This window comes from Salmo salar, chromosome ssa02 (genome assembly GCF_905237065.1).
Source record: "Salmo salar chromosome ssa02, Ssal_v3.1, whole genome shotgun sequence".
In the NCBI taxonomy this organism is placed as follows: Eukaryota; Metazoa; Chordata; class Actinopteri; order Salmoniformes; family Salmonidae; genus Salmo; species Salmo salar.
The window spans coordinates 28,190,349-28,217,607 of record NC_059443.1 but is presented as its reverse complement, the minus strand read 5'-3'; the positions used below and the strand labels follow the sequence as shown (position 1 = coordinate 28,217,607).

General features: G+C 44.8%; 1 protein-coding gene across 2 annotated transcripts in view; it reads right to left on the bottom strand.

The window, feature by feature from the left end:
• LOC106579417 (t-SNARE domain-containing protein 1) overlaps positions 1 to 27,259 on the bottom strand; it is a 125,592-nt gene that overhangs the window by 22,656 nt on the left and 75,677 nt on the right. For both annotated transcript variants that reach the window (XR_006760537.1, XM_045701587.1), the window contains exon 11: positions 15,091 to 15,200. Coding sequence is in view for 1 of the 2 variants with exons in the window: in XM_045701587.1 (XP_045557543.1) it covers positions 15,105 to 15,200 (96 nt within the window). In the remaining variant the exon portion in view is untranslated. The remainder of the gene's footprint in view (positions 1 to 15,090; positions 15,201 to 27,259) is intronic.

The following is a 27,259-nucleotide window of genomic DNA, read 5'->3' as shown; positions in this document are numbered from 1 at the left end:
TTCTGAGAAATGAAGGCTATTCCATGCGAGAAATGTTCAACAAACTGAAGATCTCATACAACGCTGTGTACTACTCCCTTCACAGATCAGCGCAAACTGGCTCTAACCAGAATAGGAAGAGGAGTGGGAGGCCCCGGTGCACAACTGAGCAAGAGGACAAGTACATTAGAGTGTCTAGTTTGAGAAACTGATATCTCGCAAGTCCTCAACTGGCAGCTTCATTAAATAGTACCCGCAAAACACCAGTCTCAACGTCAACAGTGAAAAGATGACTCCGGGATGCTGGCCTTCTAGGCAGAGTTCCTCTGTCCAGTGTCTGTGTTCTTCTGCTCATCTTAATCTTTTCTTTTTATTGGCCAGTCTGAGATATGGCTTTTTCTTTGCAACTCTGCCTAGAAGGCAAGCATCCCGAAGTCGCCTCTTCACTGTTGACGTGGAGATCGGTGTTTGCGGGTACTATTTAATGAAGCTGCCAGTTGAGGACTTGTGAGGTATCTGTTTCTCAAACTAGACACTATAATGTACTTTTTCCACATTTTGTTGTGTTACAGCCTGCATTTAAAACCAATTAAATGTGTGTTTTTTGTCACTGGCTTTCACACAATAACGCATAATGTCAAAGTGGAATTATGTTGATGGAGAATGCTTATGGAGAATGCTCCATCAGTCTTCCAATCATTTGTAGACGAGATTTTCAGGGACCTGCACGAGCAGGGGGTAGTGGTGTATATCGATGACATTCTGATTTACTCCGCTACACGCGCCGAGCATGTGTCCCTGGTGCGCAAAGTGCTTGGTCGCCTGTTGGAGCATGATCTGTATGTCAAGGCTGAGAAATGCCTGTTCTTTCAACAGTCTGTCTCCTTCTTAGGGTATCGCCTATACACGTCAGGAGTGGAGATGGAGGTTGACCGTATTGCAGCCGTGCGTAATTGGCCGACTCCCACCACGGTGAAGGAGGTGCAGCGATTTTTAGGGTTTGCCAATTACTACCGGAGGTTTATCCGGGGTTTTGTTCAGGTGGCTGCTCCCATTACCTCACTGCTGAAGGGGGGTCCGGTGCGCTTGCAGTGGTCGGCTGGGGCGGACAAGGCTTTTAGGAAACTGAAGGCTCCATTTACCTCGGTTCCTGTGTTGGCTCATCCGGATCCATCTTTGCAATTCATAGTGGAGGTGGACGCATCTGAGGCTGGGATAGGAGCTGTGTACTCTCAGCGTTCGGGTACGCCACCTAAGCTCCGCCCCTGTGCCTTCTTCTCTAAGAAGCTCAGCCCGGCGGAGCGAAACTATGATGTGGGGGATCGGCAGCTGTTAGCTGTCGTTAAGGCTTTGAAGGTGTGGAGACATTGGCTTGAGGGGGCTAAACACCCTTTTCTCATCTGGACTGACCACCGCAATCTGGAGTACATCCGGGAGGCGAGGAGACTGAACCCTCGCCAGGCAAGGTGGGCCATGTTTTTCACCCGTTTTGTGTTTACCCTCTCTTACAGACCAGGTTCCCAGAACGTTAAGGCAGATGCCCTCTCCCGGCTGTATGACACAGAGGAGCGGTCCATGGATCCCACTCCCATAATCCCAGCCTCGTGTTTAGTGGCACCGGTAGTATGGGAGCTGGACACGGACATTGAGCGGGCGTCACGTGCAGAGCCCACTCCCGCTCAGTGTCCATCTGGGCGTCTGTACGTTCCATCTGCTGTCCGCGACCGATTGATCTACTGGGCTCACACGTCACCCTCCTCTGGTCATCCTGGGATTGTCTTACTGGGAGGTACTGGTGGCCCACCTTAGCTAAGGACGTGAGGGTTTATGTTTCCTCCTGCTCAGTGTGCACCCAGTGCAAGGCTCCTAGACACCTACCCAGAGGTAAGTTACAACCCTTACCCATTCTACAACGGCCGTGGTCACATTTATCGGTGGATTTTATAACCGATCTTCCACCTTCATTTACATTTGCATTTAAGTCATCACAAGGTAACACCACGATCCTGGTCGTTGTGGATAGTTTTTCTAAGTCCTGTCGTCTCCTCCCTTTGCCCGGTCTCCCTACGGCCCTACAGACTGCGGAGGCTCTGTTTACACATGTTTTTCGGCACTACGGGATGCCTGAGGATATAGTGTCAGATCGGGGTCCCCAGTTCACGTCAAGGGTCTGGAAGGCGTTCATGGAACACCTGCGGGGTCTCGGTCAGCCTTACCTCGGGTTTTTACCCTGAAAGTAACGGGCAGGTGGAGAGAGTTAACCAGGATGTGGGTAGGTTTCTGAGGTCTTATTGCCAGGACCGGCCGGGGGAGTGGGCGGTGTTCGTGCCCTGGGCAGAGATAGCTCAGAATTAGCTCCGCCACTCCTAACCTCTCTCCCTTTCAGTGCGTGTTGGGGTATCAGCCGGTTCTGGCCCCTTGGCATCAGAGTCAGACCGAGGCTCCTGCGGTGGACTATTGGTTCCGGCGTCCACCTTCAGCGCGCCGTTCGACGCCAGAAAATGGGCGCAGACCATCACCGCAGTGAGGCCCCGGTGTTTGCACCGGGGGACAGGGTCTGGCTCTCGACCAGAAACCTGCCCCTCCGCCTGCCCTGCCGGAAGCTGAGTCTGCGGTTTGTGGGGCCGTTTAAAGTCCTGAGGAGTGTGAACGAGGTATGTTATAGGTTAAAGCTTCCCCCAAATTACCGCATTAACCCCTCGTTCCATGTGTCTCTCCTCAGGCCGGTGGTGGCTGGTTCGCTCCAGGAGAATGAGGTGCGGGAGGTTCCTTCGCCCCCTCTGGACATTGAGGGGGCCCCGGCGTACTTCATTCGATCCATCCTGGATTCGAGACGTCGGGCGAGGGGCCTTCAGGACCTCGTGGACTGAGAGGGGTACTGTCGGAGGAGAGATGCTGGGTTCCGGTGGAGGATGTGTTAGATCCTTCCCTGCAGCGAGACTTCCATCGTCCCCAAGGCCGGTGTCGATGCACTGCTGGAGCCGTGCGTCAGGGGGTGTTACTGTCACGACTTCTGCCGAAGTCGATGCCCCTCCTTGCACGGGTGGTGCTCGGCAGTCGACGTCACCGGTCTTCTAGCCATCATTGATCAGTTTTTCATTTTCCATTGGTTTTGTCTTGTCTTCCATCACACCTGGTTCCAATCCCATTAATTAATTACTTGTGTATTTAACCCTCTGTTTCCCCTCATGTCCTTGTCGGTGATTGTTTGTACGTTATGTTACGTGGGTTTGTGTATCGGTGTGCGACGGGTATCCTTTACCTATTTTATTTTGTACTTTGGTTTTGGAGTTTGTTTTTCATTAAATACTCCATATTCACCAACTTGGTTTCTCCTGCGCCTGACTTCCCTGCCACCTACATACACGAATATGACACATGGATTCACTCTGTTTGCAATAATAGTGTTTAACATGATTTTTGAATGATTTTCTCATCTCTGTACCCAACACATACAATTATCTGTAAGGTCCCTCAGTCAAGCAGTGCATTTCAAACAGATTCAACCACAAAGACCAGGGAGGTTTTCATTGTCTCGCAATGAAGGGCACCTATTGGTAGATTGATAAAAATAAAAAAACTGACACTGAATATCCTTTGAGCATGGTGAAGTTATTAATTACACTTTGGATGGTGTATCAATACACCCAGTCACTACAAAGATACAGCCATCCTTCCTAACTCAGTTGCCTGAGAGGAAAGAAACTGCTCAGGGATTTCACCATGAGGCCAATGGTGACTTTAAAACAGTTACAGAGTTTAATGGCTGTGATAGGAGACAACTGAGGATGGATCAACAACATTGTAGTTACTCCACCATAATTGAAAAGAAGGAAGCCTTTACAGAATAAAAATATTCCAAAACATGCATGCTGTTTGCAACAAGGCACTAACGTAATACTGCAAAAATGTGTCAAAGCACTTTACTTTTTTCCTGAATACAAAGTATTTTGCTTGGGGCAAATCCAATACAACACATTACTGGGTACCACTCGCCATCATTTTGAGCATAGTCTGCATTATGTTATGGGTATGCTTGTAATCGTTAAGGACTGGGGAATTTTTCAGAATGGAGCTAAGCACAGGCAAAATCCTAGAGGAAAACCTGGTTTGGTCTGATTTCCACCAGACATGAATTCACCTTTCAGCAGGACAATAACCTAAACACAAGGTCAAATCCACACTGGGGTTGGTTACTAAGAAGACAGTGAATGCTCCTGACTGGCCGAGTTACAGTTTTGAATTAAATCTGCTTTGAAATCTATGGGAAGACTTGGTTGTCTAGCAATGATCAACAACCAATTTGACCGAACTAGATTTTTTTTTTCAAAGAACAATGAGCAAAGCTCTTGGAGACTTACCCAGAAAGACTTACATCTATAATCGCTGCCAAATGTGATTCTAAAGTATTGACTCAGGGGTGTGAATACTTATGTAAATTAATATTTTTGTATTCATTTTCAAAAAATGTGTAAAAATATCTAAACATGTTTTTACTTTGTCATTATGGGTTATAATGTATAGATGGGTGAGATAAAAAAAAATCTATTGAATCCATTTTGAATTCAGGCTGTAACACAACAAAATGTGAAATAAATACTTTCTGAAGGCACTGTATGTGTGAAGATGTGCTTTGTGTTTTGAGGGTGCTCCAGGATGTGGTTGTAATCTCTCCTCTGATTGTGTTTGTGTAAACTGGAGATTCTCTATGATCAGACAGCACTGTGTCCCTGGCCCCCCGCTTTACTTGTTCTTCCGGTGTGTGTGCGTGTGCGTGTGTGTGTGTGTGTGTGTGTGTGTGTGTGTGTGTGTGTGTGTGTGTGTGTGTGTGTGTGTGTGTACAACGCTACCTGACTACTGATCAATACACTGCAGTAGAGGGTCTCCCATGAGTGTCCATTCACATGATTCCCTGTTTGAAGCCAGTTAAGAGGAGAGTCCCATCAAATCAACCATTCCAATATAGTGTTGTAGTAGTAGCGGTGTAATATGATGATGAAATCCTTTTTAGCCACAATGGAAACCTTTACTAGAAAGGAATACAATTGTCAATTTTTAGAGCAAATGTGCTGATGTGTCATTATCAGACAATGTTGACTGCAAATTGTATGCACACCACACTGATTAGTGGCCCTTCACATGCGAAATGTATTGGGGGGACAAGCACCACTATGTGGTCTGTATAATATTAGATACAGTGGCTTGCGAAAGTATTCACCCCCTTGGCATTTTTTGGCCTTACAACCTGGAAATAAAATAGATTTTTGGGGGGTTTGTATCATTTGATTTACACAGCATGCCTACCACTTTGAAGATGGAAAATATTTTTTATTGTAAAACAAACAAGAAATAAGACAAAAAAACGGAAAACTTGAGCGTGCATAGCTATTCAACACCCCCCCTCCCCAAAGTCAATAGTTTGTAGAGCCACCTTTTGCAGCAATTACAGCTGCAAGTCTCTTAGGGTATGTCTCTATAAGCTTGGCACATCTAGCCACTGGGATTTTTGTCCATTCTTCAAGGCAATACTGCTCCTGCTCCTTCAAGTTGGATGGGTTCCGCTGGTGTACAGCAATCTTTAAGTCATACCACAGATTCTTAATTGGTTTGAGGTCTGGGCTTTGACTAGGCCATTCCAAGACATTTAAATGTGTCCCCTTAAACCACTCGAGTGTTGCTTTAGCAGTATGCTTAGTGTCATTGTCCTGCTGGAAGGTGAACCTCTTTCCCAGTTTCAAATCTCTGGAAGACTGAAACAGTTTTCCCTCAAGAATTTCCCTATATTTAGCGCCATCCATCATTCCTTCAATTCTGACCAGTTTCCCAGTCCCTGCCGATGAAAAACATTCCCACAGCATGATGCTGCCACCACCATGCTTCACTGTGGGGATGGAGTTCTCGGGGTGATGAAAGGTGTTGTGTTTGCGCAAGACGTAGCGTTTTCCTTGAAGGCCAAAAAGCACAATTTTAGTCTCATCTGACCAGAGAACCTTCTTCCATATGTTTGGGGAGTCTCCTTTTGGTGAACACCAAACATGTTTGCTTATTTTTTTCAGCCCACTCTTCCGTAAAGCCCAGCTCTGTTGAGTGTATGGCTTAAAGTGGTCCTATGGACAGATACTCCAATCTCCGCTGTGGAGCTTTGCAGCTCCTTCAGGGTTATCTTCGGTCTCTTTGTTGCCTCTCTGATTAATGGCCTCCTTGCCTGGTCTGTGAGTTTTGGTGGGCGGCCCTCTCTTGGCAGGTTTGTTGTGGTGCCATATTCTTTCATTTTTTTATAATGGATTTAATGGTGCTCCGTGGGATGTTCAAAGTTTCAGATTTTTTTTTATAACCCAACCTTGATCTGTACTTCTCCACAACTTTGTCCCTGACCTGTTTGGAAAGCTCCTTGTTCTTTATGGTGCCGCTTGCTTGGTGGTGCCCCTTGCTTACTGGTGTTGCAGACTCTGGGGCCTTTCAGAACAGGTGTATATATACTGAGGTCATGTGACAGATTATGTGACACTTAGATTGCACACAGGTGGACTTTATTTAACTAATTATGTGACTTTTGAAGGTAATTGGTTGCACCAGATCTTATTTAGGTGCTTCATAGCAAAGGGGGTGAATACATATGCACGCACCACTTTTCTATTTTTTATATTTTAGAATTTTTTGAAACAAGTTATTTTTTTCATTTCACTTCACCAATTTGGACTATTTTGTGTATGTCAATTACATGAAACCCAAATAAAAATCAATTTAAATTACCGGTTTTAATGCAATAAAATAGGAAGAACGCCAAAGGGGGTGAATACTTTTGCAAGGCACTGTAAATAGGGGAAATCCATTACGTAAATGGGGCCCCGTGTGAGGAGAATCCCTTAACTGTACTAATATCTAGATGCATAATGATGTCCAACAGTCAGTTTAACTGTTAGGATACAGACTGGACAGGCACATTTTTAGTGTCCATGGTCACTGCTTGATTAGACGAAACCCTTTGAAACCTCTCTCTTTTAGCACCCCTGATTTCAGCAACCATTCCTCCCCATACACACAAAGACCTTGTGTAGTTACAGTTAGCACATTGTGCTAACATGCACATTGAAAAATCTCACTTCCCAAATGAGTCTGTAAACAAGATGTGAAGGCGGTGCCGGCAATATCATTTGCAGATATAAGTGTCAGGGTGCAGTTATGGCGTTATTTAGTGCACCATAAAGAGCCAGGCTATTGATTCGAGAGAAGAAGCGGCTCCACAGTTATTTCTGTCGTCGTCACTCTCATTAAACTGATGTATAGTGCTCGCTATTCTCCTCTCTGCCCATCTGCCTCTGTATCTCTTTCAGTGCCTATATCCTCTATCCTTCTCAATGTTTGTTCATACCTGTCCATATTAGAGGTCGACCGATTATGATCTTTCAACGCCAATACCGATAAATGGGGGGACCAAAAAAAGCTGATACTGATTAATCGGCCGATTTTTATATATATATATATATATATATATATATATATATATATATATATATATATATATATATATTTTGTAATGACGACAATTACAACAATACTGAATGAACACTTTTATTTTATTTTAATATAATACAGAAATAAAATCAATTTAGTCTCAAATAAATAATGAAACATGTTCAATTTGGATTAAATAATGCAAAAACACGGTGTTGGAGAAGAAAGTAAAAGTGCAATATGTGCCATGTAAAAAACCTAATGTTTAAGTTCCTTGCTCAGAACATTGAAAGCTCAAATCAAATCAAAGTTTATTTGTCACGTGCGCCGAAAACAACAGGTGTAGACCATAGAGTGAAATGCTTACTTACAGGCTCTAACCAATAGTGCAAAAAAAGGTATTAGGTGAACAGTAGGTAAGTAAAGAAATAAAACAACAGTAAAAAGACAGGCTATATACAGTAGCGAGGCTACATACAGACACCGATTAGTCAGGCTGATTGAGGTAGTATGTACATGTAGATATGGTTAAAGTTACTATGCATATACGATGAACAGAGAGTAGCAGTAGTGTAAAAGAGGGGTTGGTGGGTGGTGGGTGGCGGGACACAATGCAGATAGCCCGGTTAGCCAATGTGCGGGAGCACTGGTTGGTCGGCCCAATTGAGGTAGAATGAACATGAATGTATAGTTAAAATGACTATGCATATATGATAAACAGAGAGTTGCAGCAGCGTAAAAAGCGGGTTGCTTTAAAAAGCGGGGGGGGGCACAATGCAAATAGTCTGGGTAGCCATTTGGTTACCTGTTCAGGATCTTATGGCTTGGGTGTAAAAACAGTTGAGAAGCCTTTTTGTCATAGACTTGGCACTCCGGTACCACTTGCCATGCGGTAGCAGAGAGAACAGTCTATGACTGAAGTGGCTGGGGTCTTTCACAATTTTTAGGGCCTTCCTCTGACACCGCCTGGTGTAGAGGTCCAAGATGGCAGGCAGCTTATCCCCAGTGATGTACTGGGTCGTACGCACTACCCTCTGTAGTGCCTTGTGGTCAGAGGCCGAGCAATTGCCGTACCAGGCAGTGATGCAACCAGTCAGGATGCTCTTGATGTTGCAGCTGTAGAACCTTGTGAGGATCTCAGGACCCATGCCAATCTTTTTAGTTTCCTGAGGGGGAATAGGATTTGTCGTGCCCTTCACGACTGTCTTGGTGTGTTTGGACCATTCTAGTTTGTTGTTGATGTGGACACCAAGGAACTTGAAGCTCACAACCTGCTCCACTAAAGTCCCGTCGATGAGAATGGGGGCGTGCTCGGTCCTCCTTTTCCCGTAGTCCACAATCATCTCTTTAGTCTTGGTTACGTTGAGGGATAGGTTGTTATTCTGGCACCACCCGGCCAGGTCTCAGACATCCTCCCTATAGTCTGTCTCTTCGTTGTCTGTGATCAGGCCTACCACTGTTGTGTCGTCTGCAAACTTAATTATGGTGTTGGAGTCGTGCCTGGCCATGCAGTCGTGGGGACTGCAGTCGAGGGGACTGAGCACGCACCCCTGGGGAGCTCCAGTGTTCAGGATCAGCATTGTGGATGTGTTGCTACCTATCCTCACCACCTGGGGGCGGCCCGTCAGGAAGTCCAGGATCCAGTTGCAGAGGGAGGTGTTTAGTCCCAGGAGCCTTAGCTGAGTGATGTGTTTGAGGTGCTTTGATGGTGTTGAACACTGAGCTGTAGTCACTTCATGGCTACGGACATGAGTGCTACGGGTCTGTAGTCATTTAGGCAGGTTGCCTTTGTGATCTTGGGCACAGGGACTATGGTGGTCTGCTTGAAACATGTTGGTATTATAGACTCAATCAGGGACATGTTGAAAATGTCAGTGAAGACACCTGCCAGTTGGTCAGCACATGCCCGGAGCACACGTCCTGGTAATCCGTCTGGCCCTGCAGCCTTGTGTATGTTGACCTGTTTAAAGGTCTTACTCACTTCAGCTACGGACAGCGTGATCACACAGTCGTCCGGAACAGCTGATGCTGTCATGCATGCCTCAGTGTTGCTTGCCTCAAAGCGAGCACAGAAGTGATTTAGCTCATCTGGTAGGCTTGTGTCACTGGGCAGCTCGCAGGTTGTAGTTATTATAGGAATTATTGGACTATTTCTCTCTATACCATTTGTATTTCATATACATTTGACTATTGGATGTTCGTATAGGCACTATATTATTGCCAGCCTAATCTCGGGAGTTGATAGGCTTGTAGTCATAAACAGCGCAATGCTTGAAGCACAGCGAAGAGCTGCTGGCAAACACAGGAAAGTGCTGTTTGAATGAATGCTTATGAGCCTGCTGCTGCCTACCACCGCTCAGTCAGACTGCTCTATTAAATATCAAATCATAGACTTAATTATAATATAATAAACACACAGAAAAACGAGCCTTAGGTCATTAATAGGGTCAAATCCGGAAACTATCATTTCGAAAACAAAAGTTTTTTCTTTCAGTGAAATACGGAACCGTTCCGTATTTTATCGAATGGGCAGCAACCCCAAGTCTAAATTTTGCTGTTACAATGCACAACCTTCAATGTTATGTCATAATTATGTAAAATTCTGGCAAATTAATTACGGTCTTTGTTAGGAAAATGGTCTTCACACAGTTCACAACGAGCCAGGCGACCCAAACTGCTGCATATACCCTGACTCTGCTTGCACAGAACGCAAGAGAATTGACACAATTTCACTTGTTAAAAGAAATTCATGTTAGCAGGCAATATTAACTAAATATGCAGATTTAAAAAAATGTACTTGTGTATTGATTTTAAGAAAGGCATTGACGTTTATGGTTAGGTACACATTGATGCAATGACAGTGCTTTTTTTTCACGAATGAGCTTGTTAAATCTTCACCCGTTTGGCGAAGTAGGCTGTAATTCGATGATAAATTAACAGGCACCGCATTGATTATATGCAATGCAGGACAAGCTAGATAAACTAGTAATATCATTAACCATGTGTAGTTAACTAGTGATTATGTTAAGATTGATTGTTTTTATAAGATAAGTTTAATGCTAGCTAGCAACTTACCTTGGCTCCTTGCTGCACTCGTGTAACAGGTGGTCAGCCAGCCACGCAGTCTCATTGTGGAGTGCAATGTAATTGGCCATAATCGGCTTCCAAAACTTGTTATGAAAACTTGAAATCAGCCCTAATTAATCGGCCATGCCGATCGACCTCTAATCCATATCAGCCTGTCTCTCTCTATAGTGCCTCTGTATCTCTTTCAGTGTCTATATCCTCTATCCTCCTCAGTGTTTGTTCATACCTGTCCATATCAACTTGTCTCTGTCTATAGTGCTCGCTATTCTTCTCTCTGCCTTTATGCCTCTGTAACTCTCTCAGTGTCTATATCCTCTATCCTCCTCAGTGTTTGTTCATACCTGTCCATATCATCCTGTCTCTGCCTATAGTATTCTCATCTCTGGCTCTCTTTCTCTCTGTTTCTAAACTCAGCAAACTTAACATGTGTAAATATGTGTATGAACATAAGATTCAACAACTGAGACATAAACTGAACAAGTTCCACAGACATGTGACTAACAGAAATTGATTAATGTGTCCCTGAACAAAGGGAGGGGGGTGGGGGTCAAAATCAAAAGTAACAGTCAGTATCTGGTGTGGCCACCAACTGCATTAAGTACTGCAGTGCATCTCCTCCTCATGGACTGCACCAGATTTGCCAGTTCTTGCTTGTGAGATGTTACCCCACTCTTCCACCAAGGCACCTGCAAGTTCCTGGACATTTCTGGGGGGAATGGCCTTAGCCCTCACCCTCCGATCCAACAGGTCCCAGACGTGCTCAATGGGATTGAGATCCGGGCTCTTCGCTGGTCATGGCAGAACACTGACATTCCTGTCTTGCAGGAAATCACGCACAGAACGAGCAGTCTGGCTGTATGGCTGGTGGCATTGTCATGCTGGATGGTCATGTCAGGATGAGCCTGCAGGAAGGGTACCACATGAGGGAGGAGAATGTCTTCCCTGCAATGACAACAAACTCAGTCCGATGATGCTGTGACACACCACCCCAGACCATGATGGACCCTCCACCTCCAAATCAACCCGAAATCAATACAGGCCTCGGTGTAACGCTCATTCCTTTGATGATAAAGGCGAATCCGTGAAGAGCACTTTTTGCCAGTCCTGTCTGGTCCAGTGATGATGGGTTTGTGCCCATAGGCAACGTTGTTGCTGGTGATGTCTGGTGAGGACCTGCCTTACAACAGGCCTACAAGCCCTCAGTCCAGCCTCTCTCAGCCTATTGCGGAGAGTGTGAGCACTGATGGATGGATTGTGCGTTCCTGGTGTAACTCGGGCAGTTGTTGTTGCCATCCTGTACCTGTCCCGCAGGTGTGATGTTCGCATGTACCGATCCTGTGCAGATGTTGTTACACGTGGTCTGCCACTGCGAGGACGATCGGCTGTCCGTTCTGTCTCCTTTTAGCGCTGTCTTAGGCGTCTCACAGTACGAACATTGAAATGTACTGCCCTGGCCACATCTGCAGTCCTCAGGCCTCCTTGCAGCATGCCTAAGGTACGTTCACGCAGATTAGCAGGGACCCTGGGCATCTTTCTTTTGCTGTTTTTCAGAGTCAGTAGAAAGGCCTCTTTAGTGTCCTAAGTTTTCATAACTGTGACCTTAATTGCCTACCGTCTGTAAGCTGTTAGTGTCTTAACGACCGTTCTACAGGTGCATGTTCATTAATTGTTTATGGTTCATTGAACAAGCATGGGAAACAGTGTTTAAACCCTTTACAATGAAGACCTGTGAAGTTATTTGGATTTTTACGAATTATCTTTGAAAGACAGGGTCCTGAAAAAGGGACGTTTCTTTTTTTGCTCAGTTTATATCCTCTCTAACCCTCAGTGTGTTCATAGTTCGTACCTGTCAATGTTTCCCCTCTCTATGACTATGTAATACTGTGCCCTTCTGTCTGTCTCTCTCTGTCTTTGTATCTCTGTCTTTCATTATGTTTCTGTATAACATACTATAGTCTACTCCAGCTAGAGTATGTGGGAGTACTGAAAAGAGCTATACAAATAAAGTTATCATTATTAGGGATTATTATTATTATTATTATGTGAGAGTACTGTATTGTAGTACCGGTACCTTCTTCAAAATCATTCAACAGCATCAACGAGAATGGAAGAAGGCCCAACAACCAACAACAATGGCAGCCAAACTGAATTTGTTGTTGGTACATACTCGGAACGCTTAATTCTGTTTAAACTCTGTTTGTTTATTTGGATCCTGTTTCTGGTACAAGAACTGGCAGACCATACCAGGCTTATGGCTGCGTCTGCTTTGGCAAAAACCCAGGCGGTTCTGCTAACCCTGTTCTTTCCTCTTCTATAGGGCTCAGTACACACACACACACACACACACACACACACACACACACACACACACACACACACACACACACACACACACACACACACACACACACACACACACACACACACACACACACCAACTTGAGAAATTCCATCTCATCTGCTCCAAATGATTTGATACAAGTTGCTCCACAAACCTGCAGACCCACTAATCTGTGACCTGAGAGAATCAATGTGGGGAAGATAACTAGAGAACACCTCCCAACAGGCCTCAACCTCCAATTCAAGATGAACCAATTGGCTGTACAATACAGTGACTATGATTGTGTTTGCGTGTGGGTTCAGGTGTATTTGTGTATGTCAGACAAGAGGCCTAAATGTAATTCCATCAGTGGTAGATAAAGACGCCAGACTGTGGGTTCATTTAGATTGGTTACGATATCATTTAAGGAAAGTTGTGGATTTCCATCAACATCCAATGACATTTATTCATTTATCTGTTAATTAGTGAATAGTGGCAAAAGTCTTCTACACTGATCCTATCCTCTGCTGAGCTGACAGTGAGGGTCTTTGTTTCTGTCACAAAACACAAAGGTTGGAAGAAATCTGTATATTTCCTGGAAAGGCAGAGAAACATTCTTCAACCTTTTACCCTAGCTACACAATGAGCTAACCGACCACATGAAACATTCCAGCTGCTTGCCCATTCAGAGGGTGAATGGGCAAGACAAAAAATGTAAGTGCCTTTGAACGGGATATGGTAATAGGTGTGAAGCGCACCGGTTTGTGTCAAAAACTGCAATGCTGCTGGGTTTTTCATGCTTAACAGTTTCCCCTGTTTATCAAGAATGGTCCACCACCCGAAGGATATCCAGCCAACTTGACACAACTGTGGGAAACATTGGAGTCAACATGGGTCAGCATCACTGTGGAACGCTTTTCGGCACCATGCCCCAACGAATTGAGACTGTTCGTAGGGAAAAAGGGGGGTCCAACTCAATATTAGGAAGATGTTCCTAATGTTTTCTATACACAATGGCTTGCTCTGTGATAAACACACATTGAGAAAGAAATAGTCAAGTAGTGGTTGCCTAACCAACATACCACATACAGGGAAACTGAAGTGGTTAAAAGCCTTTTCAGATCATACCAACAGAAGCAATCGGAAATTAGGATCATTAAGAGATCATTGAACACCCATCTACAGTATTTCAGCCACAGTTATATATGAAGATACATCCTTTCCCACCACATTTCCTCTTGACAGAAAATACTTAAATATTGATTTGCTATAAAAGCAAATATGTCAAGCTGCGAAAAAAAAGATGACTTTGCTGTCTTGTTGCTATGAACGTTGCTAGTCAATGTCAGTCACTTTCATAGTGTGTCCTCTGACTATGATTCCAATTATTGATCCAATTCAAGAAAGAAGCCTTCCTGCACATTACTGACACTCCAATTAAAAAGCTGTGTTTTCGTAGAATTGACCCCAAATTCTTATCACAAAATAAAACTATTGAACGCATCCACTGAACGCATCCTTAAAGGACAAGTTAGCCCTTTACAACCAAATCTCTTTTTATATAAATGGCATGCGGTCCAGACACTATTTCTTAGCGATTTCACTTGTTTTTGATAAAGTTACCCCAACCTGCGATTCAGTTCCTCATCCTGGTTTGCAGATATCAAATGTTAATATTATTAGTCACAGGTGTTTCACCCTACAGTGAAATGCTTACTTACAAGCCCCTAACCAACAATGCAGTATAAAAAATATGAATAAGAATAAGAAATAAAAGTAACAATGTTCATACTGACACAATTTCATGTGTACAACATCTAAAGACTAACGTTCTCACTATACTGAGAACGTTCCTGATTCTAAAAGGAATAATTTGGGTGTTTTTGTAGCATTTGAGCATTTGAGCCCAATACTGCACAATGAGGATGAGGAAGTGAATCGCTGGTTAGGGTAAGTTTCTCAAAAACAAGTGAAATATGTAAAAAAGTATCTGGACCCTTCTATAAGATTCCATTTACATTTGGTTTAAAAAAAGCTAAATTCTCTTTTAACGTGTTGTGCCATATTCTCAGGGTCTGCTCTGCGTCGCAGGCCTCTATGCAGATTACAATCAGAATAGAATGTCACTATAGCAATCAATACTCCAATATAGTACCTGTATAACAATATCAATACTAAGTAAAGCTCTGTTTCTTGGGCTGCTGCTGGTTTATAAACACCAGTAGGGTTGGATGGTTTAGGAGGCTTACCTCTGGGGTTGGTTTCATTTTCTTGCTGACACAGCGATGATGATGATGAGGAGGGTGAGGATGAAGCCTCCCGCCACCAGCATGTAACACTTCCTCTTCCTAATCTCCCTCTGTGGGTCAGATCAGATTAGATTAAATTAGAAAACGATAAAATCTGCAACATATTCAATACATACAAAAACACAAACATAAATCTCCTCCCTGGAGTTACACACCAAATACTTTCCCAACATTCCCTACTAAATAGACACCATGCAGGCACCCATCATAATACCAGGTGAAATGGCTGAAACACAATTGTGGGTTATTGGGTTACATTAGGTTTGTACATCAGAATGTGTTTTCAGAAATAACTTGTCATAAAGACTTGATTTGAGTTTGGTCAAGTGCTTGGTGGTAAATGATGAGAGAAACCATTAAGAGCCAGTAGTGTCAGATCACAGAACACAGAAACAACAACATTTTCCTTCACATGCTCTCTATCCTCTTTTTCATTACAAGGGGTTATATCTATGGACTGGGAATTGTTTCAACATCATTTATCAACTTTTTTTTTCTATTATCGCCTGTGGTGTAACTTAAAACTTGAAATGCTTCAAACAACTTCCCCACATAGAACACAAGCTGTGTTATCCTCCCATGTTCATAACTCTCAATGTGTAGTAAAAAAATATATTTAAAAAATGAATGAAAAATAACCTCAACTAGAAATGAAAATAACTAGAATGGAAAACAGGGGTTAGAGATATTTATATATTTCCCTGGCTCCTAGCCTCCTCAGGCGATGGGTGATGTGTCAGAGCAGGGAGGTGAGACCAGAATGTTGTTTTCAAATGCTTTTCCTTTCTCTTTTTTCCTCCCTGTTTTCCGCTACAAAGGCAGTGAGAGCGGCTGCGTTAGACCAGAGCTGGGTCTGGAGTCTTTAAATCCTGACTCGCTTCAAAGTAATGCATCTTCTGAGACTCGAAACAGGCTTTCTATGTGGAGAGAGAGAGAGAGAGAGAGAGAGAGAGAGAGAGAGAGAGAGAGGAAGGAAAAAAACTGCTGTCGAGTAATTTTCAGTTTAAACGTTCCACTCCACAACAATTTGCATAAGCAGCCCTGCGTCTGTGATAAGAAGATTGGTAATTTTCAAAGGCTCTGTGGGGATTGAGAATTAAAAGCCTTTCTCCGCTATCTCCTCTCTTGCAGCTGGCCACCACAGATTCCCCGGCTTCTCTCTCACATTTCCTTATAAACTGTGCCTTATAAACTTTCTCTCCCATCCTCTCTCCTTCTCCCTGCTTGCACACAGCAGTCACATGGTGCAGAGTCTCCCTCTCTCCCTCCCTCTCTCTTTCTCATCCCTATTCCACTGTTATTTATGGAGAACAGAAAAATAAATAAGGTAGAGAGGGGGAAAGAAATGGGTTACTATAACAAAGGAACTGTTGCAGTATTTTTAAACTGGAATTTTCCAGCCACAGGGCTGTGAGAGAGGGATGGGAGAGGGAGGCACACAGAGAGCGGGGGGGGGGGGCTGAGACAGAACTGACAACGAGGAAATGCTCTTATCACTCATTTCCTAATCAGGAAACAGGACAAACCTTAACCTCAAGCATTTGGTCAAATGACTCCTCATAGTCTCATGTGTCTATTCTTGCATTGCTCCATATGTCCCCATCTCCCTATCTCTCCCTCTCCCCCTCTCTTTCTCTCTCTCTCTCTGCTGCTTGCCCACCCGTGCCCGTTCCCGCTGGCTCTCATCCCTGATCCTTTCAGTCTCAGTGTTGTCATTGTCATGGCGAGGTTCTAAGAAATCCCCTTTGTCAGCATAAAGGTCTGGTCAAGGACAAGCAGCAGCTGGGTTAGAATGAGCTAGAGAGGGGCAGAAAGAGAAATTATCTTTATACAATATGTGGCACGTTGAATCCACTCAGTTTATCTCAGAGCCAAAGTCAGAGGAGCGGAGTAAGAGCTCTGCTGAAGAAAGCTTGATCTCTTGGTGAAGATGCATTTGGAAACGGTCACAAATGCCAAAATGTTAACATATTTTTCTGGCTATACCGTAACATTGTTTCATGTCTCCAAACATGACAATGTGGCACCAGTTATGTGTAAATCTTTCCAAGCATATTGCCATCTAAAGATGTTCATGCATTTCACAACCATGCCAGGGACAGTGTGTACTGCCTCAGGGTATGGGAAGCAAGAGGCTGCTACACTGCATCCTCACAGTCCAAGATGATCCTCACCGCGGTTATTAGCAGCTGCAAGTCACGTCAGACCGTGTGCCAGCACGCTCCAAACTCATCACCATTTCTCTCATACAGATAGACAATCTCACATTGAGTTTCTGGGAGGGGAAAGCTATTTACCTTATGTGTGAGAGGAGAAATGTCTTAATAATACAATAATAATGGCATGCAATGATTACTGTCATCATATTTTTCGTCCTTTATCGTATCTGGTAGAGTAAAACTAGCTGCCTCATTTGTAATGGGATTATGTGAAATGTACATCAAATTCCCAGTCAACCCTGATAATGATATATAAAAGGAGCAGCAAACAAACACTCACGGCCAGTCCTGGGACCCTCAGTGGACCTGCTACTGTGACAGCCTCCCTGTCACTTGTCACTGTCTCTGCTGCATCGCCTCTGACTGCACTACAAACCCCTGCCTGTCCCCGTACCCATCCCTGTTCCTGCATCGCCTCAGACTGCACCACAAACCCCTGCTTGGCCCCGTCCCCATCCCTGACCCTGCATCGCATCAGAGAGCACCACAAACCGTTCCCTGTCCCCGTCCCCATCCCTGTCCTGCATCGCCTCAGAGAGCACCACAAATCCCTGCCTGTCCCAGTCCCAGTCCCGGTCCCTGCATCGCCTCAGACAGCACAACAAACATCTCCCTGTCCCCGTCCCTGTCCCTGCATCGCCTCAGACAGCACCACAAACCTCTCCCTGTCCCTGTCCCCATCCCAGTCCCTGTCCCTGCATCGCCTCAGACAGCACCACAAACATCTCCCTGTCCCCGTCCCTGTCCCTGCATCGCCTCAGACAGCACCACAAACCTCTCCCTGTCCCTGTCCCCATCCCAGTCCCTGTCCCTGCATCGCTTCAGACAGCACCACAAACATCTCCCTGTCCCCGTCCCTGTCCCTGCATTGCCTCAGACAGCACCACAAACCTCTCCCTGTCCCTGTCCCCATCCCAGTCCCTGTCCCTGCATCGCCTCAGACAGCAGCACTAACCTCTCCCTGTCCCTGTCCCCGTCCCTGTCCCTGCATTGCCATCAGACAGCACCACAAACCTCTCCCTGTTCCTGTCCTCATCCCTGTCCCTGTATCGCCTCAGACAGCAGCACAAACCTGTCCCTGTCCCTGCATCGCCTCAGACAGCACCACAATCATCTCCCTCTCCCTGTCCCTGCATCGTCTCAGACAGCACCACAATCCTCTCCCTCTCCCTGTCCCTGTCTCGGTCCCTGCATCGTCTCAGAAAGCACCACAATCCTCTCCCTCTCCCTGTCCCTGTCTCGGTCCCTGTCCCTGTCTCGGTCCCTGTCCCTGTCTCTGTCCCTGCATCATCTCAGACAGCACCACAATCCTCTCCCTCTCCCTGTCTCGGTCCCTGTCCCTGTCTCGGTCCCTGCATCGTCTCAGACAGCACCACAATCCTCTCCGTCTCCCTCTCCCTCTCCCTGTCCCGGTCTCGGTCTCGGTCTCTGTCCCTGTCCCTGTCTCGGTCCCTGCATCATCTCAGACAGCACCACAATCCTCTCCATGTCCCTGTCTCGGTCCCTGTCCCTGTCTCTGTCCCAGTCCCTGTCTCGGTCCCTGTCTCGGTCCCTGTCTTTTTCCCTGTCTCGGTCCCTGTCTCGGTCCCTGTCCCTGCATCGTCTCAGACAGCACCAAAATCCTCTCCCTCTCCCTGTCTCGGTCTCGGTCTCGGTCTCTGTCTCTGTCCCTGTCTCCCTGTCCCTGTCTCGGTCCCTGCATCGTCTCAGACAGCACCACAATCCTCTCCCTGTCCCTGTCCCGGTCCCTGTCTCTGTCCCAGTCCCTGTCTCGGTCCCTGTCTCGGTCCCTGTCCCTGTCTCGGTCCCTGTCTCGGTCCCTGTCCCTGTCTCGGTCCCTGTCTCGGTCCCTGTCCCTGTCTCGGTCCCTGTCTCGGTCCCTGTCTCGGTCCCTGTCCCTGCATCATCTCAGACAGCACCACAATCCACTCCCTCTCCCTGTCCCTGTCTCAGTCTCGGTCCCTGTCCCTGTCTCGGTCCCTGTCCCTGTCTCGGTCCCTGTCCCAGTCTTGGTCCCTGCATTGTCTCAGACAGCACCACAATCCTGTCCCTCTCCCTGTCCCTGTCCCTGTCTCGGTCCCTGTCCCTGTCTCGGTCCCTGTCCCTGTCTCGGTCCCTGTCCCTGTCTTGGTCCCTGTCCCTGTCTCTGTCCCTGTCCCTGTCTCGGTCCCTGTCTCGGTCCCTGTCCCTGTCTCGGTCCCTGTCCCTGTCTCGGTCCCTGTCCCTGCATCGTCTCAGACAGCACCACAATCCTCTCCCTCTCCCTGTCCCTGTCCCTGTCTCGGTCCCTGTCCCTGTCTCGGTCCCTGTCCCTGCATCGTCTCAGACAGCACCACAATCCTCTCCCTCTCCCTGTCTCGGTCCCTGTCCCTGTCTTGGTCCCTGTCCCTGTCTCGGTCCCTGTCCCTGCATCGTCTCAGACAGCACCACAATCCTCTCCCTCTCCCTGTCCCTGTCTCGGTCCCTGTCCCTGTCTCGGTCCCTGCATCGTCTCAGACAGCACCACAATCCTGTCCCTCTCTCTGTCCCTGTCCCTGTCCCTGTCTCGGTCCCTGTCCCTGTCCTTGTCTCGGTCCCTGTCCCTGTCTCTGTCCCTGTCCCTGTCTCGGTCCCTGTCCCTGTCTCGGTCCCTGTCCCTGTCTCGGTCCCTGCATTGTCTCAGACAGCACCACAATCCTCTCCCTATCCCTGTCTCGGTCCCTGTCCCTGTCTTGGTCCCTGTCCCTGTCTCGGTCCCTGTCCCTGTCTCGGTCCCTGCATTGTCTCAGACAGCACCACTAACTTTAGCCCAGCTGCACTCTGGTATTCTCGCTGTATTTGTCATATATCTGTGTCTATGTTTCTCATGTATCTGTGTCTATGAAATGGGCTTATTTTGTAAGACAAACACATCGGATGTACGTTACATGAATATGTATAGAGCATGGTTTCCCTAGTGAGAATCATATAATGGAAATAATGTAACGTTTTAAAGCACCAAGTAGAATTTTGCTTTCAACTCTAATTCTGAAGTTTTCACGGATGGATAGAGACGGGGAGGATGTTGAATTGTTGTTCAAGTAGAGAACTAACCTTCTGGGGAAATTATTATTGTCAAAGAACTATATAAAGGACAGACCTGCTGCACCTTCTTTCCTGCTCCAAGACTAAAAGCATCAATAGATAAGTATGTTGACTGTCTGTCTGCCCAGAGATATTTCATCTGTGGATGTTTCAGTGTGTATTGACCTTGTAATCAAATCAAATTGTATTGGTCACGTACACATATTATGTTATTGCGGGTGTAGCTAAATGCTTATGTTCCTATCTCCAAAAGTGCAGTAATATGTAAGAATGATACACGCAAATCCCCCAAATAAAAATGTATTAATAAATAAATATAGAAATATTCGAACAAGCAGTGTCAAAGTGCGGAATATAAACATACACTGAGTGTACAAAACATTAGCAACACCTTCCTAATATTGAGTTGCACCCCCTTTTGCCCTCAAAACAGTCTCAATTAGTCAGGGCATGGACACTACAAGGTGTTCGAAAGCATTCCACAGGGATGCTGGCCCATGTTGACTCCAGTGCTTCCCACAGTTGTGTCAAGTTGGCTGGATGTCCTTTGGGTGGTGGACCATTCTTGATGCACACGGAAACTATTGAGCGTGAAAAACCCAGCAGCGTTGCAGTTCTTGACACAGTCAAACCAGTGTGCCTGGCACCTACTACCATACTCCGTTCAAAGGCACTTAAATTCCCCCTCTGAATGGCACACATACACAATCCATGTCCCAATTGTCTCAAGGCTTCTTTAACCTGTCTCCTCCCCTTCATCTAAACTGATTGAAGTGGATTTAACAAGTGACATCAATAAGGGATCATACTCACCTGGATTCACCCGGTCAGTCTATGTTAATGTTTTGTACACTCAGTGTATGTGTCCTGTATATGATGGTGTGTATAGACATGATGGACAGTATATGAATAGAAAAGGTGTGTACAGCAGTAGTTATATAGGATGAGCCTTGACTAGAATGCAGTATACATATGAAGTGGGTAAAACACTTTGTAAATATTATTAAAGTGACCAGTGTTCAATGACTATGTACGTAGAGCAGCAGTCTCGAAGGTGCAGGGTAGAGTACCGAGTGGTAGTGACAGTGACTAATGTTCAGGGCAGAGTACTGGTTGGAGGCCGGCTAGAAGCGGTTTTTCAATCTCTTGGTCCCAGCTTTGATAAACTTGTGCTGTCTCCGCCTTCTAGATGGTAGTGGGATGAACAAGCCGTTGCTTCGGTGGCTGAGTTCCTTGATGATCTTCTTGGCCTTCCTGTGACACAGTGTGCTGTAGATGTCCTTGAGGGCAGGCAGTGTGCCCCTGGTGATGCGTTGGGCTGACCGCACCACCCTCTGGAGAGCCCTGCTGTTGCGGACAGTGCACTTGCTATACCAGGCGGTGATACAACCCGACAGGATGCTCATAATGGTGCATCTGTAGAGGTTTGTGAGGGTCTTAGCAGCCAAGCCAAATTTCTTCAGCCTCCTGTTTATTCTGTATACCGGGGTATTTAGAAATAGCCACTGGATGGTCTTTGAATACCACCTAAACTGCTGAAACTATTTATTTGAAGTTTCTCAATACATTTTAATATATGTAGTTATTTTTTAAGTAAATACCTGCAGTCACCTTGTGCAATGCTTTAGGAGATAAAGCACATCGCGTTCTTATTTCACCCGTCACATTATTTTACATTATGAAGCTTACTTCATTCTCCAGCACAGTTGAGCCAGTCACGTGTTTGTTTGTAAATAGCACAACGGGAGAAAGCGGTAGCAGGTGAGTCCAGCTGTGTATTGACAGGGGTCACATTTTATATTGAAAGTCAACAGTGTTTTTTTTCTTCAATAGAGTGATCAAGGATGTGCAACTATAGTTTTCCTTCACATAAAATACATTAGTGCAACACATTCGGCATAAAATAGCTTCATTTTCATCAGATGACTACAGAAGTGCAACGCTATTTGGATGGCAGCCACACAACTAAATTAACTTACAATGAAAAAGCAAAAACAATGCATGGCCATCATATTTCTAATGTTTAGGCCTATCCAAGCACACTATGACAGTCGTGAAGCGGGAGACTGAAAATATTTGGCATGGGTCCTCAGATCCTCAAAAGGTTCTACAGATGCACCATCGAGAGCATCCTGACTGGTTGCATCACTGCCTACAGAGGGTAGTGCGTACAGCCCAGTACATCACTGGGGCCAAGCTTCCTGCCATCCAGGACCTCTATACCACGTGGTGTCAGAAGAAGGCCCTAAAAATTGTCAAAGACTCCAGCCACACTAGTCATAGACTAGACTGTTCTCTCTGCTACCACATGGCAAGCAGTACCAGAGCACCAAGAGGCTTCTAAACAGCTTATACCCTCAAGTCATAAGACTCCTGAACATCTAGTCAAACGGCTACCCAGACTATTCACATTGCCCCCCCCTCCCCTCCCCTCTCCACACCACTGCCACTCTCTGTTGTCATCTATGCATAGTCACTTTTATTCACTCTACCCATTTGTACATACTACCTCAACTAACCGGTGCCCCCGCACATTGACTCTGTACCGGCACCCCCTGTATATATTGTTATTTTTTACTGCTGCTCTTTAATTTCTTGTTACTTTTATCTCTTATTCTTATCCATATTTTTTAAACTGCACTGTCAGTTAGGGGCTCGTAAGTAAGTATTTCACTGTAAGGTCTACACCTGTTGTATTCGGCGCATGTGACTAATACCATTTCATTTGATTTGATCATAGAAAGAATGTAGCCAGCTACATTTTCTAATGTTTTTCTTCAAGTTAATTTAGCATTTTACTGGAAAAAATAGGCTGGCTACACTGAGAAAAGTACCAGAGAAAAGTAGCTACACATCATTCAGAGTGCTGTCTGCTGATAGAATGCCCGTTCGTGAATTCTCATCGGAGTTTAGAAGTGCAACTGAAGCACAAAATTAGTCTGATGCCGATCAGAAATTACAATAAAAAGCATTTTAGATCTGTGTATAAAAAATAAAGCAAGATATTTCTTACACGTTTAAAAAAAAATCCTGCGTGAATATGCGTTAACACAACCCCTAGTTTAACTTGCTAAGTAAGTGGCTGAATTCATAAGTTGATGGGGCATCACATAATGTTTGCTTTCTGCCATGTTTGAGAAGTCAAAGCCCTTTGGATGAGTTATTTGTACAGCTGCCACTTCTATCTTGATTTCCTTGTGTTTTTTCTACTCTCTGTTCTTGGCCCATCAGTCTGCTCCTACCCCCTCTTCTCCAAGCAGACCAGGCAGGCCCATTGCCCTAGCCACTTCAGACTCCACACAGGAGAGCCAGTACTGCATGCATCAAATCTTTGTTCATCTGCACAATGTCTCTCGTTCACATTCGCTTGTAAATGTCCAAACTCCCCAAACATGACATTCAGTAGCTCCTACCTATATATGTATAACTTTATGATCTGGATTGCCTGTCGTTGCAATTCGTATATTATCGTTTGCACTACTTAGCATATTTAGCTAGCAGCTTCCATGAAAATTCAGTATTACTGATGCTAATTTTGTTAGCATTCTGGTGACACCCAATGGGCTTTTGGTGCCCCCTTGTGTACTAAACTGGTAATGCCGTAAATCCCGGGATGAGAAAATGATGGTGTGACGATATGAACATCTGGATACCGCTCAACCCTACTGTGCCCCTGCCTGTTTTCTGTGTTTCTCTGTCTTCTATCTGTCAGGCATAATATAGTCTGCATTTCTCTCTCTCTCGCTCTCTCGCTCTCTCGCTCTCTCTCTCTCCCACCTTCCCTTCCTCCTTCCTTCCTTCCCTCCCTGTCTCCAACAATATGATAACACCAGGAGCTCCAAAAACAAACCATCTGAATTAGCATGATAGCGGAAATATGTCATATTGATCACAAGAGGAGATACATTTTCCACAATGGCGGCTGATGGGTTTCAAACAGAAACTGTGACGTCCTATGATGTAATTATGGTAACCACCAATCAAGTGAGTCATTGACTTTCAATGAATCATTATGCATATTGAGTTTGCTAATTTGTAAATCATTACAAACACATTCCCCATAATCAACGTAATCTAATGGCCAACAGACATTTGAAATGAAATGCAACACTAACAGAAGTGTGTCTTAAATGAACTCTATATTAAACCATTATTCAACACATAACAAAACAGCTATGTTTCACTAGCAACATGGAGGCTGTATAATATAATAGTATCGTTACATAGTAATGAACAATCACAGTTCATCTCGGTCTGTTGGACATGGATGGGGCTGAGATACAACATCAGTGTTATAACTTGAGGAGTCTTCATGTGAGAGGAGTAATCTGCCTGAGGCTAATGGATTATAGATTCAATTTATTTTCAGTGTAAAGCCGTCTGACATGGTGGGCCACGGACAAAAATGTCATCCCCTATTAATTGACCATTGGTGCTGATGTTCAACGGTGCATGTGCACCAGCATTAAAGAGCTGTTTGACTGAGTTCATGGAACTGTGCCCTTGCCTTTCTGCCATTTGTATGTCTCTGTGTGTGTCTCTCTCTATTTCTCTCACTCTCTCTCTTTTTCACTCTCTGTATCCTTCCCTTCTCCTCAACAGTCTCTCTCTTGCTCTCCTCTCTCTTACTCATCTTCTCTCTCTCATTCGCTCTCCCACTCTCTGTATCTTTCCCTCCTCCTCAACAGTCTCTCTCTTTCTCTCTTGTTTCTCTCCTTCAATCTCTTTTCCTCCCTACCACTCTTTATATCTCCCCCTGCACAGTGTCTCTCTCTTCTTCTCCCCTCTCTCTTCCTCTAGACTAGAAACAGCCGTGTGGATTGGCGGAGAGCTAAATTGCTCTGTGTGAGCTTGGTCACAGCTCAGCTCTCCTTGAGATAATGAAATGACAATTAATGGGAAAGCTGTGTGCACTCGCTCGTTTGCTCACTCACTCGCTCACTTGTAGAGCAGCATAGAAACAGCATGAAACAGAAAAAAGAAGGCTGTAGGAAAGAGAGCAACTCTCACAAAACTTTGGGGGGAAAGTAATATGGTGTCTATATACTTTAGTAATCCAACAGAAAAATCTAAATGCCAGCGTAGATCTGCGCATTGGCTTTTGGGATATATTACAGTAATATTGAACTTTTTTTCAACACCAGGGTATTTCTTATGGTGTACATGTGCAATATTCTGTTAGACTTTAGATAAACTACCCATATAAGAGTAACTGTAAGTTATTCAGGAAGAGTAACTGTGTAAGTTATTCAGGAAGAGTAACTGTGTAAGTTATTCAGGAAGAGTAACTGTGAAAGTTATTCAGGAAGAGTGACTGTAAGTTATTCAGGAAGAGTAACTGTAAGTTATTCATGAAGAGTAACTGTGAAAGTTATTCAGGAAGAGTAACTGTGTAAGTTATGCAGGTGATGTTATATCCATCCAATAAAATAAATGTATAAAAGCACCTTTCTGAAACAAGCGGATAAATCCCTGACATTGCATGTTGGTAACCAATGTGTGTGTACGGTAGTAGATATGAGAGAGAGGAAAAAGTCAAAGAAAAGCCATTCGAGAGATAAGGATATAGGAAGAGGGTTGGCTGCTGTTGACAACAAATCACTAAGTAGGACAATGATATTCATACCATAGATATAAAATAAAGTACAGTAAACTGAAAAAGTATGATACAGTACATCAGCTCAAATGTGTGTGTGTTTATGTGTGTGTGCCTGTATGAATGTGTGTGTACTGTATGAATGTGTGTGTACTGTATGGATGTGTGTGTACTGTATGAATGTGTGTGCCTGTATGAATGTGTGTGTACTGTATGTGCTTCAATCTGTAGATAGAGGACGCCTGCTATCTCCAGGAGCGATAATTAGACTTTTTGTCTTAATATGTTGCTGTCTTTTTGATAGCTTGGGCCATCTACTTTAATTCAGGATTAGTGGGTCCCCCACTGTACGGTTGAGCTAACGTAGGTTAAGGTGATTAGCATGAGGTTGTAAGTAACAAGAACATTTCCCAGGACAAAGACATATCTGATATTGGCAGAAAGCTTAAATTCTTGTTAATCTAATTGCACTGTCTAATTTACAGTAGCTTTTACAGTGAAAGAATACCATACTATTGTTTGAGGAGAGTGCACAGTTATGATTTTGATACAACAAGTTGAACAGAAATGCAATGGTTCATTGGGTCAGTCTAAAACTTTGCACATACACTGCTGCCATTTAGTGGCCAAAATCTAAATTGCACCTGGAATAATACATTATGGCCTTTCTCTTGCACTTCAAAGATGATGGTACAAAAAAATGGTTTCTTTTTCTTTGGATTTTCTTTTACCAGATCTAATGTGTTATATTATCCTACATTTATTTCAAATTTACACAAAATTCAAAGTGTTTCCTTTCAAATGGTATCAAGAATATGTGTATCCTTGCTTCAATGCCTGAGCTACATGCAGTTAGATTTGGGTATGTCATTTCATCGTGGGTGGCACAGGGGCTACTCATTTCTTCTAGGTGGAGATTTTCTATTTTCTCCCTCACTCACCTGTCCATCTCCTAATTTGAATTCCATGCTGTCACTGTCACTTGTCATCTCAAGCTTAACATTGTTGTCATCTATTGCCCACCAGGTGCCCTTAGAGAGCTCCTCAATGAGCTTGACATCTTGATAAGTTAATTTCCTGACGGTGGCTCACCACTCAGTCCACTGGGCGACTTCAAGCTCCCGACGTCTGCCTTCGATTCATTTCATTCAACCTCTTTCTATCCACTCCTTTCCTCTTTTGACCTCCCCTCCCCTCCCACTCACAAGGCAGGCAATGCGCTTGACCTAAA